This window comes from Vanellus vanellus (genome assembly GCF_965231255.1).
Source record: "Vanellus vanellus genome assembly, chromosome: 2".
NCBI lineage: Eukaryota > Metazoa > Chordata > Aves > Charadriiformes > Charadriidae > Vanellus > Vanellus vanellus.
The window spans coordinates 125,241,069-125,253,778 of record NC_138906.1 but is presented as its reverse complement, the minus strand read 5'-3'; the positions used below and the strand labels follow the sequence as shown (position 1 = coordinate 125,253,778).

The following is a 12,710-nucleotide window of genomic DNA, read 5'->3' as shown; positions in this document are numbered from 1 at the left end:
AATCCCATACCAGTAAGGAGAACAGGTTGCAGAAACTGACTTAAATATGTACGTAGTTCAGGTCAGACAAATATCTACACTTTTGGATGCTTATTTGAACTGAGGCTGACCTCTGAGTATTTGGAGATATGCCTGTCGCTGTTTTATACTCACAAGTATAATAATAAAAAGGGAAATTGAATCAGAGGTATAAGGGAGCAATGGCAATGAATACAAGAAGCAGGGATATGTGTCAGAACAACATACAGGATGTTTTTTAAATGGTCCAGCTAGTCATTCTGCGGAGGTGCTGCTAGTGTAAGTGAAAAGCACTTATACTGTCAAAACTGGAATGTTGCCCAGATACACAGGGATGTGTTCAGCTTGTCATTCAGAGCCTCTTCTATCAGACACCAACATTTTCCAATCCAAAGGACAGGAAGTTCATTCTGACATATGAATTTTACACTACAACCTGAAAGAACTGCAGGAAAACGTTGACTTTGGACTTAATCCTCTTTTTCTTTGATTTTCCAGGTATTTGCCAGGTAAGTAGTTGGCTATAACATTCTTCATAAGTGATTTTCTTGAAAGAATAAAGTCTTACAGGGAACTTCCTTGTTTCATACAGTCTGTTTAATTCAATATGTAAATCAGACATTTGGAAACAAATATATTTATATGAATATATATATATATATGAGCTTCTTACTGAACTAAGGTACTTTTTCAGAGAAAATGCTTTCAATTTTCTGACACTGTAAGGAAAAAATTTTGATGTCTGAACTGCCATTGTGTTCACCAGGACTAGATTATATCATTACAGTTGAGGCCAAGAGATAAGATCACATAAATTGAAGGCTATGGTGAGAACATGCATTTTTCTTCAAATTTAATTCACCTATTACATGACATTCTCACAGGCATTGTAAATTGCCAGTCATTTTCCAACTTGTGATTTTGGGGATTAAATTATGAATTGAAGCTGGATTTAAGGAAAAACCCACAAACCGAAGGTATTAGAAATCCCAGCATTTCCATTTGATAGTATTTATAAACAAAGAAAATTGTCAGCTTAGGCTGAAAAGTGTAAATCAGAAAATACATAAAGGTGACTAGAAACAGTCCAAAATAGTATATAACAAGATTTATGAAAGAAAGTCACAAGGAAGTTAAAATACTGCTTAAAAATTAAAACACATTTTTGGGCAGGCAAAAAAAACCCAGCAAGATGGATGTTGAAATAGAGGTCACTAGACCTGTGAAGAACAGAATGAATCAAACTGTAAAGTTTGTGAAGTCTACAAGAATATTCACAGGATTCATAAAAGCACAGGCCAAACAGTTTACCAATTCAAAATAATCCTTCAAAGAAATGATGGACAGTACTGGTTAATATTCAAGGATCACCTCCTCCAAGCTCAGGAGCGATGCATCCCAACAAAGCAGGTGGCAGGCAGGAAAGCCAGGAGGCCTGCATGGATGAACGAGGAGCTCCTGGACATGTTTAAAAGTAAAAACGAGGCCTATAGGGAGTGGAAACAGGGGCGGGTAATCTGGGAGGAAGACAGAGAAATTGTTTGAGCAGCCAGGGATCAGGTTAGGCCAGCTAAAGCCCAGATTGAATTAAAGGTGGCCAGGGACATCAAGACAAACAAAAAATCCTTGTATAAGTTTGTCAGTGAAAAAAGAAAGACTAGGGAAGATGTAGGCCCTCTCTGGAAGGAAAAAGAAGACCTGGTCACCCAGGATGGACACAAAGCCGAGGTACTCAATGACTTTTTTTGCCTCAGTCGTCACTGGCAAAGATTGCAGCCACACTGCCCATGATGCAGAAGACAAAGGTGAGGACTGGGAAAATGAAGAATCGCCCACTGTAGGTGAAGATCAAGTACAAAACCACCTGAAGAACCTGAAGGTGCACAAATCCATGGAACCTGATGAGATACACCCATGGGTCCTGAGGGAACTGACAGGCGAAGTTGCTAAGCCACTATCCATCATATTTGAGAAGTCGTGGTGGTCTGGTGAGGTTCCCGACGACTGGAAAAGGGGAAATATAACCCCTGTTTTCAAAAAGGGAAAAAAGGAAGACCTGGGGAACTACAGGACTGTCAATCTCACCTCTGCCCAGCAAGATCATGGAGCAGATTCTCCTGAAAACTCGGCAGAGAATGGAATGAGAACAGCCATGAGGAGAAGGACTTGGGGGTGCTGACTGATAAGAAGCTCAACGTGAGCCAGCAATGTGCGACTGCAGCCCAGAAGGCCAACCGTATCCTGGGCTGCATCAAAAGAAGTGTGGCCAGCAGGTCGAGGGAAGCGATTCTTCCCCTCTACTCTGCTCTGGTGAGGTCCCACCTGGAGTACTGCGTCCACCCCTGGAGCCCCCAACATAGGAAAGACATAGACCTGTTGGAGTGGGTCCAGAGGAGGGCCACAAAGATGAGCACCTCTCCTATGAAGACAGCCTGAAAGAGATGGTGTTGTTAGCCTGGAGAAGAGAAGGCACTGGGGAGACTTTATTGTGGCCTTCCAGTACCTAAAGGGGGCCTACAGGAAAGCTGGGGAGGGACTTTTTACAAGGGCATGTAGTGATAGGGCGTGTAGGGAAATGGCTTTAAACTGGAAAAGCGTAGATTTAGATTAAATATTAGGAAGAAATCTTCCACTCTGAGGGGGGTAAGGCACTGGAACGGGTTACCTAGAGAAGTTGTGGAAGCTCCATCCCTGAAGGTGTTTAAGGGCAGGCTGGATGGGGCTTTAAGCAATCTGATCTAGTGGGAGGTGTCCCTGCCTATGGCGGAGGAGTTGGAACTCGATGATCTTTAAGGTCCCTTCCAACCTAAACCATTCTATGATTCTACTGTAAAAACAGATTAATATATTATAAGCATTAAAATGAATGGGATATTTACTAATTTAAATAAGTTTGAAGTTATATTAGAAAAAAAACACAAGCTAATAGAAGTAAATGAGATTTCAAAATTTAGAAAGTAAGAAAGCTGCTCATGCAGCTTGTTCATACAGTACATGGAAAATATCAGTGTTTTTAAAAAAAAGAAAAAGGATCTAAGGGGAAAACATTCAAATGCTTTGTAATCCTCCCAAGTCTTTCATTTCATCAGAAGGGTAGTTTCACTGCAGAGGACAGTATTATGTCAGAGATTGAGGTTATCTTCCAAGAGATAGCTTTCAGAATATAGAATAAGGTCAAGTGAGTACAGGAGAGTGTTTAAAAAACCCAGTGACTCTACGATTTATGTTCTTGTAAAGTTCAGAAAGCTCAGTATAAGGACTAAAAGAGGAGCTGGGTAGTCTTATGGTTTGGAAATTGTTGAATAAGTACAAGAACCAGTACAATGGACACATTTGCTGATCAGTAAGGGAAAAGAACATGGAATCCAGAATAATTAAATATGAAACAATGGAAAATTTCCCACAACCAGCAAGTGGAGAAGCCACGAGAACAGTAACGGTAACTTTCCCATCATCAGATACCTTATAGTTTCCTTTAGAAAAAATGTGTGTATGTAAGACTTCATCTTTTTGTAGTACCATTTGAATTGTCTAGCACAGAAGGTATTTTCTTGCAGAATAAAGCTCCTTTAAGATGCCTTGAAAGGCACCACAGCCTACAGAGAAGATGTTTAGGGGAGAAAATAATCATTAGGATCATTGAGATTAAATCATCTTGAAATTGACACCAAACTGTACTTGTCTACATAGAAGTGTTTAAGCTTTCATTATAATCAATGCTTATTATAGGCAATAAAGCATAGAGAGCAATTCAGTTGATTGGCAGGTTTTGGAAGAACTGCATCACTCACTGGGCTCCACTGTCTGTACAATTCAGATCTGCAGTAGGAATTTAGGCACAAAGTGCATGTGCAGGAACCTACAAGTAGACAGGACCATTTCAGTGTCCAAATCTTAAACCACATCCCATTAGTAGACACTAGAAAAAATAAGGGGTGCATGACAGCATCAGTACTATGAAAGAACTAAGGTCCCCTTAGAGACATCCAATGCACTAAAGCAGCAGTTATTCACAATTAAAAGAGTGGTTGAAGGAAAAAAAAATAAAAATGTCATAGATACTATGAAAAACATGCTTTAGCCTCAGTGCATCTATGTGGAATAGTTTGGTTTTACGTTAACTGAAACTCAGTTCAAACCATTTACTGCCATTGGCAAGGATGAGGATGGAAATACCAATGAGACACTGAGCCCTGCTCATTATTTTGGGAGAGCGATCTCTGTTCTACAGTGGTGGTGGTTACAGCACTGGAGGATGGGGAAAGAAGTACAATAAAAGATTGAGAAGAAAGGAAACAAAGAGGGGAAGAAGAGGAAGATGAAATAGCCAAGATGCCTCTTGACAGCTTTTATTGCCATTATGAAAAACCGCCTAGTAACCATTTTGGCATAGAAGACCAGAGATTATTTTTCCCTGATACATAGTACGATTGAGAATTTGATACAATAGGGGATGGAGGGGAAAGAAGGCTGAACATTGTAAATGTATTGACTAGATAATCAATTAAACAAAAGTACATGGAGCAAAGTCTACAGCTACTTTATGTTTCATGTCAATAGTTGAAATAAATAAAATAACACCAAAACGTCTGTGGCTTGGAATGACTAAACTGTTGCTGAAGATGTGCCAATGGAATAAAACCACAAGCTGCTTAAGGAGGCAGTGCCACAGTGGTATTTACTTTAGTTGCTATTGTCACTTTCATAAGAAGTTCAAGTACTAGATGAGGTTTTGTTGACAAGTCTGGCAAATTTTAAGGTATTTAGAAAACGGTATTAAAAGCAATAGCTGGAAGGTAGACATTCGGAATTGAAATACCTGACAGAATGGATGATTACACCTCATACTGAACTCCAGTGAACAATCATATTAAGTAAATACTTAATACTTGGATGTGCAATTCAAAGGACAGTGTCCACATCAGTGGAGAAACAAAAATGAATCCTTCTGGAAGCCAAGATGTAGATAAAACGCACAACTGTTAGGTTACATGATAAAGTCTTGTCTGCACACACACAAAGGAGTACAACACTCCTTGGCAGATGGGGCAACTCCAAATAACATTTTGGCCAGTTCCATCAAAGGGGACATCAACCTATTGAAGGCCCATCGCCACAAGCCCAGAGGAGCACAGGAGCACAATGGCAGGCAGGAACCCAAATTAAGGACTCAAGACGAAAGGACATGTGCTCCGGACCCCTGCCAGGGCTGTCTGGGGCATGTGAAATCCGTCATTACAAGAAAATGCCAGAGCACCTTTTGGACTGAGTGGATGCAACTGCATAGGACAAGTTATGGGATGCAGTTTTGGTTTGCACAGGACTTATTATGGGATGTTTAAGGGAGAAACCAAAGGCGGGGAAGGGGATTTGGTGACTTGAGGAGGAACAAGTAGGGGGAAATAGAGGCTTAAGGGGATAAAAAGGGGTTGGTCACATGTGAATAATTTTCTGGTCACTATGCTTGTCTGGCCATGCCCTGAGCCTGATGAGCGCTGTCTGTATTGTCTTCTTACTAAATTCCTCTCTAATTCTTTTCCTGGGTGAGGATTTCTGTGGTGTTCGACTGTATGTGTGTGTGTGCGCGTGTGAGTGTGTCATGGTCTGTACCAGCAGCTGGAGAGGGGTTGAGGCCTCAGGGGCTCGCTTCCCCAGCTGCAAGCAACTGGGAAGACTGGGATCCGGGGGTAGCTGCTGGGCAGACTGTCTTAAGCCCCACTGCTGGAGGCATCCACACTGTACATACTTATACATATATTCTCATGAGTGGACCTCCATCCTGCTCAGCCAGAAAGGGAAGCAGGATGAGGCTGGTGGTGCTGTGTTTGTGCGAGTACTCTGTGTGATCTGCATGGCTGGTCATGTACATAAGTATATTCATATATATGTATACATGTAGTGTATATGTGTGCTCTGTGTGCACCTTCACCCTTACTACTGGTTGGACCTGGGGGCACAGAGGTGCAGCTGCCTCTTCTCTCTTGGGCTTTCAGATCCAGCCCAATATATTTTCCCCCGAAAAAAAAATACAAAGTAGATGATGCCTTACAATGATAGTGCTGAGGTTTTAGTTAAAAATTACACTATATGTAAGCATAAGGCTGATGATGATTTCTTTAGACACTGGCATTTGATGAAAGTAGGTTAACAGTCTATATTTTATTAACTTTGATTGGCTCGGGAAGAAAGATGTAGATCATAGTTTTCAGAATTTCTCAGAAGTGACACCACTGATTCTGTGGCAAAAAGCTCATTTTACACAAAGCAGACAAACTGGGTTTGAATCCACCTCATTTAATTTTATTAATCTAAAAGCTAAAGGAACTTCTTTAGGGTCTCCAGATTACAGAGCTTTTTTAGGATGGGTGGAGTCATCTCTCTTCTGTCATGGAAGCTCCAACAAAGCAGCTGATTTTTAAAGAGCTAAATTTGAATTCGATGCCCGCGTTAAAAGCTAGACACACAATGAAACTTAACTGACAATGACTGGATACAATACACATCTGCCTCTTGTCCTCAATATGTGCATTCAAAAAGAAACAAAAAACAAACAAACAAACCAAAATGCCCTTAATAACATAGTTAAACTTTTGGTCAGCCCTGAAGTGGTCAGGCAGTCGAACTAGACGATCATTGTAGGTCCCTTCCAGCTGAAACAGTCTATTCTAAAAACCAAACCTCAAAACTAACAAGAATGCTTCTTTCCAGGTAAATAAACTGGGATATACTGTGCATGGATCTTTTGAGGTATTAAAGCCTGATGTATAGCATCCTAGACAACCATCATAGTATTCTTTCCCAAAGGCAAGTTTCACTTTCATAATTTTTGACCCTATTACTACTTTCAGAATGCTGTCATGATTTTATGTTCTTTAGCCTGCTTATTTTCCCTTCCCCCTTAATTTATACCAGTTGATTCTCAAGTCAAAATTGGTTTTAGCTGCAGTTAGTTCTTGGTTCTAGTGCTGTTTCCATCCCTTCACTTCCCTTTTTTCAAGGGATCATGGTCACGCTTAAAGATATGGCCACTTTTCTTGTTCCCAGTCATAACTTCCTAAACATTGTTTGCAATTTTCAATGTACAGGTAATTGTCACGATTTTTAATCGTAATAATGCATTGACATCATTACGTAATTTGGTGTCAATAGGTCTCACTGCGTCTCAATTGCTGAAGTGGTTAAAACACATTAAAACAATTTGTTCACAGACAAACATTCAGTAAACAAGATGCCCTTCTAATGTGTACAAATACATCTCATTTACTTCCTTTAAGGCAAAGTTAGCATGAACACAGAAAGCAAAGCACTTCCTCCAGCTCCAGTGGAGGGGGACTGAAGTACTTTGCATTGACATTATGAGACTATACCTATTTTAAGCAAAAATAACTCTCTTACTTCATCAAATCTGAATGGAATTGCTTTTCATTTTGGTCATCTTCACAGCTTACCCGTCCTCCCCACCCACCTCTTTCCTCGACTTCTACATTTTCCGCTTGATTTTGCTGAACTGTGCTAGACAGATTTCTGGCTCCATTGACGTTTTTCTTCATGTGCGGGCTTTCAGATACAAACACTTCACTAAGAGCAAAGCTCGCACAAAACATAGCTACCTGCACCTACATTGTGCCTAAAGAGGTAAATTGGAACAGACAGAGGTGAGGGCTAGTGATGAACACACCTGGGCAGATTCTTTCATCTTCTTCTACAAAGTCTGTCTACCACCACAAAGCGATCAACCGAATAACTTATATTTAACTATATTTTCAGAAAAAAAGGAGTAAAAAAGGGGATTTTGCATATAAAAAGGATTAAAAGTTCATTGATTTTGATTCTACTATTGTTTGAAAAGAAAAATATCTGATCCTACCTCTTCACAGGTGGTCCTGAAATCCATGTGCTATGACACAGCAAGTGATATTTGTCTAAAATGGAGAGAAAGATTTCATTAGAATGAAAAAGATATCGCAAAACATAAAAGATATGTCTGAGTTGAGCAATTGCACTTCTCTTTGTTAGGTCCAGATACAATCATTGCTTAAAAAGATGAATAATCAAAGTTGCAACAGGGTTAGGAAGTGTAAGGTGTTAGAAGTTGTTTCTGGTTATTATAAAGTACACAACCTGGTTTCCTTGAATATAATCAAAGGAATGCTTGTATTCCCACAACTTCCTCCCTTTCATGGGGCATTCAAACTTACTTTTCTTATTTATGTGTAAATTTCTTTTTTTCTTTTTCTTTAAAGTAATAGTATACTGGGAAGTAACAGAAATGGAGACGATTAAGTGTACCCTCTCTCTTATAAAAGACTGCTGTTTTTTTCTTTACTCCCCTAATTAATAACCATCATGCATCGATACCTTTTGTCTCACATTTTATTAACATACATAATCTCAGTGTTATTTAACAGTGTGCCCACTTTGCAGAAATATTTATGAGTTGAAAAAACAAATGTTAGAAAAGTCAGGAATGTGTGCGAGTGCTGGCAAAATGTCACACCAAATCCTGTGATTATTACTTTGCCTGGCCTTTACCTGAAGTGTATTCACCCCAGTGCACACTTATGCATTCATTTATTTATGAGACAAAGCCACTGGAACAGGCTATTATCAGAGGATACTGACAGTGTCCTGCTGCTGGTTCTGCAACAGAAATACTCATGCATCAACCAATAACATTTCCCCGAAACACTTCCTGGGCAAAACAGTAATTTCATTCAATGGCTAGAGAAACAAAACCTGTAATAAAATCCTCTCCATCAAGCATTTTATCGCTATTCTGTATTAACTCTGTGCTTATGGTTATTTGTATAAATATAGTACTCAAAGCTCCAACACAAAATTTGCCCCATTAGCCTAAGTTTAAAATAAAATTAAAAATCTACACCTCAAACAATACAAAAATGTAAGTCATAATAATAATAATAATAGGAAAAACTCTTAATCTCTTAATTTCTTTTGCTGCCCTGCATGCAGTTTTGTTAAACCCAACAACACGTACACATATGAGGTTAATGTTCCCTATTTACTGAGCTCTGCCTGGTTCACAGCCTGTGCTCTAGACTACTTTCTAGCAGAGCTCGCCTGAGTTGGCCAGGTTACAATGTAGAACTTCAAAAGGGACCCATCATCATTCCTGCCTTATCGACTTTACAAGTGCACCAGGATCCAATAAAGATCTGTATCTGTACTTCTGCTCTCGAAGTGCGCATAAAAAGCAAGGTCACTATTACAATCTTGAAGACTTTTCTCTCTGGTGGGACAGTCGTTGTGCAATGAAGTATGTTTCCTTGTAATTTTTATGAACTCTCTTTCCAGGTGCTGAGTAAGCTGCAGTGGGAAAGAGGTTTTACTCCCCTTAGCACAGTATTCTGAGGACTTTTTAGCCTTCTGGAACTATAAACGTATGTATCTTTAAAATATAAGTTGAAGTACTGCTCAGTGTTCTCCTTTCTTGGGCCCTGATCATGTCAGGTCAGTAACTCCTACTGCCATCAAAAGTGAATTCACTTATGTTATGTTCTGCCTTACTAATAAAAGTTCTGAAAAGTTTGAGTTTGGGCAACTTTGGCTCCACAGTCAATGACAATTCCTCTTTGGTTCTTTTATAGCCACTCTTTGATCTAAATCCTATCTAATCCAGGCCATTTCCACAACTCAGTATTACTCAATTTTCTTTCTTTTGTCGTTTTTAGGTATGTATTTACTTATTTCAGAAATACTTGTATTACCATGTAGACGAAAAGTCAAGGACAACTAGGCTTCCCAGCATCATAGCTTACTGTATATACAACTCATAACCTAAAATAGCTTCTACATTTGTTCAGACACTAATTTAGTAATCTTAGAAGTATGAAGCTTCACATGAATACCAACTTATTGAAAAACCCTTTAAATCCCTTCTTAAAAAGCCTTTTTTTTTTAAAAAAACCCTTTAACCCCCCCAACATTTTAAATACCGCTGCCATTGAGTCTAGCATGCTTAATACGTTGGGTGATATTATTTCTGAAAGGCAGGAGCCATAGTTCTCTGTGCTATGTCTTGAGGGCTGTCATGGCAAACAGAGCCCTCAGCATTCAGAGTGATAGTCCTCAGACTATAATAATTGCCTCCCACTACCTGTTGATACTTGGTGAATCTACCTGCCGATCACCTTGGTGATGCTTCCTTTTTTCCCCTACATGCTGAATTACAGACAGGTAAAACAAAATGTCCAACCAATATTCTCCTGACATCCATTTCCTACAGAAATAACTTCTTTGCTCCCACAGAAAGGTTACACACAGATTTTCTTCTGGGAAAGGTGGTTAGAGGCAATTTTTCATCATCTGTGACAAGAGCTTTTACTATTAAAATACTGTCTAAAATGTAATCCTGGAACTACATAATTCTCAGCACAAAATCATACTCATTGCAATGACTGTACCTGTTTGTCAGGCATTCAACAACTCCGTTACTGATCTTTGCAACAGAGCTGCCACCGCTTCTGTATCACTCTATTTCCTACCGATTCTCGTCTGCAGCTGTACACAGAGAATTTAAACCCATTTTCAATGTTCTTCTTCTGACTATCAGCAATTTTATACCACTTGCTATTTTAGAAACAGCACATAGAAGGTCGGATTACAAAGTGCATTACCTCATAAATCAACTCAGAAACATCGTTTCCAGCATTTACACCCCGAATAAACACTCTAGATGATTAAATTACAGGAATAAGTATCATGCATCATGCAGAAATTTTATGATCTTATGCTGGTAAAATGCCCCAATGATTAGTAACTGCCTCCCCTTGTAATACATGAAATAAGACATAAAATATAAACCCTAGTAATTTTAAAAATAAAACATTTGTAAAACGCTACGTTGTGACTCCCAGGGCTGAGAGGTATCCCCCGTTCAGCCTCTGGCTAACCTCTGCAACCCCCTTACCTTCAAATCACAGCCACTTTCACCTGAGCATCTTTCCAGCTCTTCCAGGAGCTTCCTTCAGTCTCACCTAGACAGCCCACTGGTTACCAGCCCACAGCCCCCTTCAGCCTCAACGTTTGATTTTTCTCTGTCCCTTCCCACCCTTAGGTGGCTTTTGGGACAACCTGTGCTCCAGAAGGTGAGAAGGGAGCTGCCTGTGGCTTTGAAGGGATGAGGAGCAGAGGAAAGCAGAACAGCGTCAGGACAGAACAGGGTGCGCAAGCACACGAGGAGGCACGAGCAGCCTGCGGTACCCAAAGTGAAAGAATGGCTGCAACAGCAGTGAGGTTTCCACTGGAAGGGCTGGGAACCACTGCAATCAAAGATATGTAAACAAGCAAGCTTTGAAAAGTTACTTTCCTTCCTTTCAACTCTATTTTCAGTCTGCATTTCCTCCAAAACTGAGTTACCAAACTTATTTAGCTCTTCTCTGCTGATAGACGTAAAGGAAGTAGCACATGACAGACAGGCTGGGAACAGAATTTGACACCCCCTTGACAGAACAAGCAGTTATTCAATACTGAAGAAACATTTACCGAGCAGTATTATTAGGGCATTTGCGTTCTAAAGGGAAATCAATGGCTAAAACGTACTGGTAAAGTTGAAGGCCATGGCAGCCCTCAGAGACAAAGCTTCATTTAGGATAATGCACTGAGCACTTGAGCTATGCTCTGATCTTCTTATAATAAATCAGGTCATATTCCAGCAGTATAACAGATGTAATTTCACAAAGTACTTCCATGACTACATACTCCAGTATACTTAATAAAATAAGATAGCAAACAAAAAGAAAATTTCATGTACACACAACAGTAATAAGAGACTCTTTGTTAAGTGTTGGGAATACCACAAGCCAAATACTATTGAGTACAATACTATCGAAGCAGTAGTAGGAAACACTTCATTCTCAAGGCTACCGGTGCAAAGTAAGGATACAATATCGTATGCACAAATAACAAGTTCATGAAGACATTATGTATTATCCATCGATTTAATTTAGCATACAATATCATTGCAGCTTGTTTACTTGCTACTTGCTGGAAATAAGTCACAAGAAATTCTTATTGTCTGAGAACTGTCTGAATTGCTAACTGGGAAACGATAAAACCATGTTTCAAAGGCACAAATACAGGATCTGCAACTAATTGTGACAGCAGTTCTAAACTAAACTGTGTATTTGCCTTTTCAAGTCCTTCTCCTGCCTCCACTCTTACCAACATATTTTGTGCTCTACATGTTGGAGATGTCTGAAGGAAATCATATCCGTCATTTTTGTGTGTGTTAAGAAATGAAACACACACATTTGTAATTCTTGCAGAGGCTTTTTTCTTAGCAATAATTAAAAAAAATATCTCTACTGTAAGTAGGGAAAGAAGGCTTAGAAATTATGCTTACATGTAGCAGAGCTGGTCCTTTGTGTTTCAAGGGAAAGAAAAATATTTTGGGGAAAAAAGACTTTAAATGCAAATTCCATGAAAGCATCTTCATTCCGTCCAGCTTGCCACAAGGTGTTCAGTACTGGAAGAGTGGTCAGAGGCATCCAGACAGCACATAAATCAAAGGAGCAATTTAGTAACCACAGATTAAGTTACTGATTAGGCTACTGTTTTCCAGCACACCTGAAATATATTTCATTTGAACACCGAGTTACTTATGTTCAGTTAACATAATGATTTTTAATAATTTATGATTGTAACATATTGGACTCATCTGGTGAAAAAAA

At 39.4% G+C, this 12,710-nt stretch overlaps 1 protein-coding gene across 1 annotated transcript in view; it reads right to left on the bottom strand.

Annotated features, from left to right (window-relative positions):
- SNTG1 (syntrophin gamma 1) overlaps nucleotides 1–7,568 on the bottom strand; it is a gene marked incomplete at both ends in the record, with an annotated part of 170,941 nt that extends 163,373 nt beyond the window's left edge. The window contains one exon of the mRNA XM_082499225.1: nucleotides 7,484–7,568. Coding sequence (XP_082355351.1) covers nucleotides 7,484–7,568 — 85 coding nt within the window. The remainder of the gene's footprint in view (nucleotides 1–7,483) is intronic.
- Nucleotides 7,569–12,710: the final 5,142 nt, after the last annotated feature.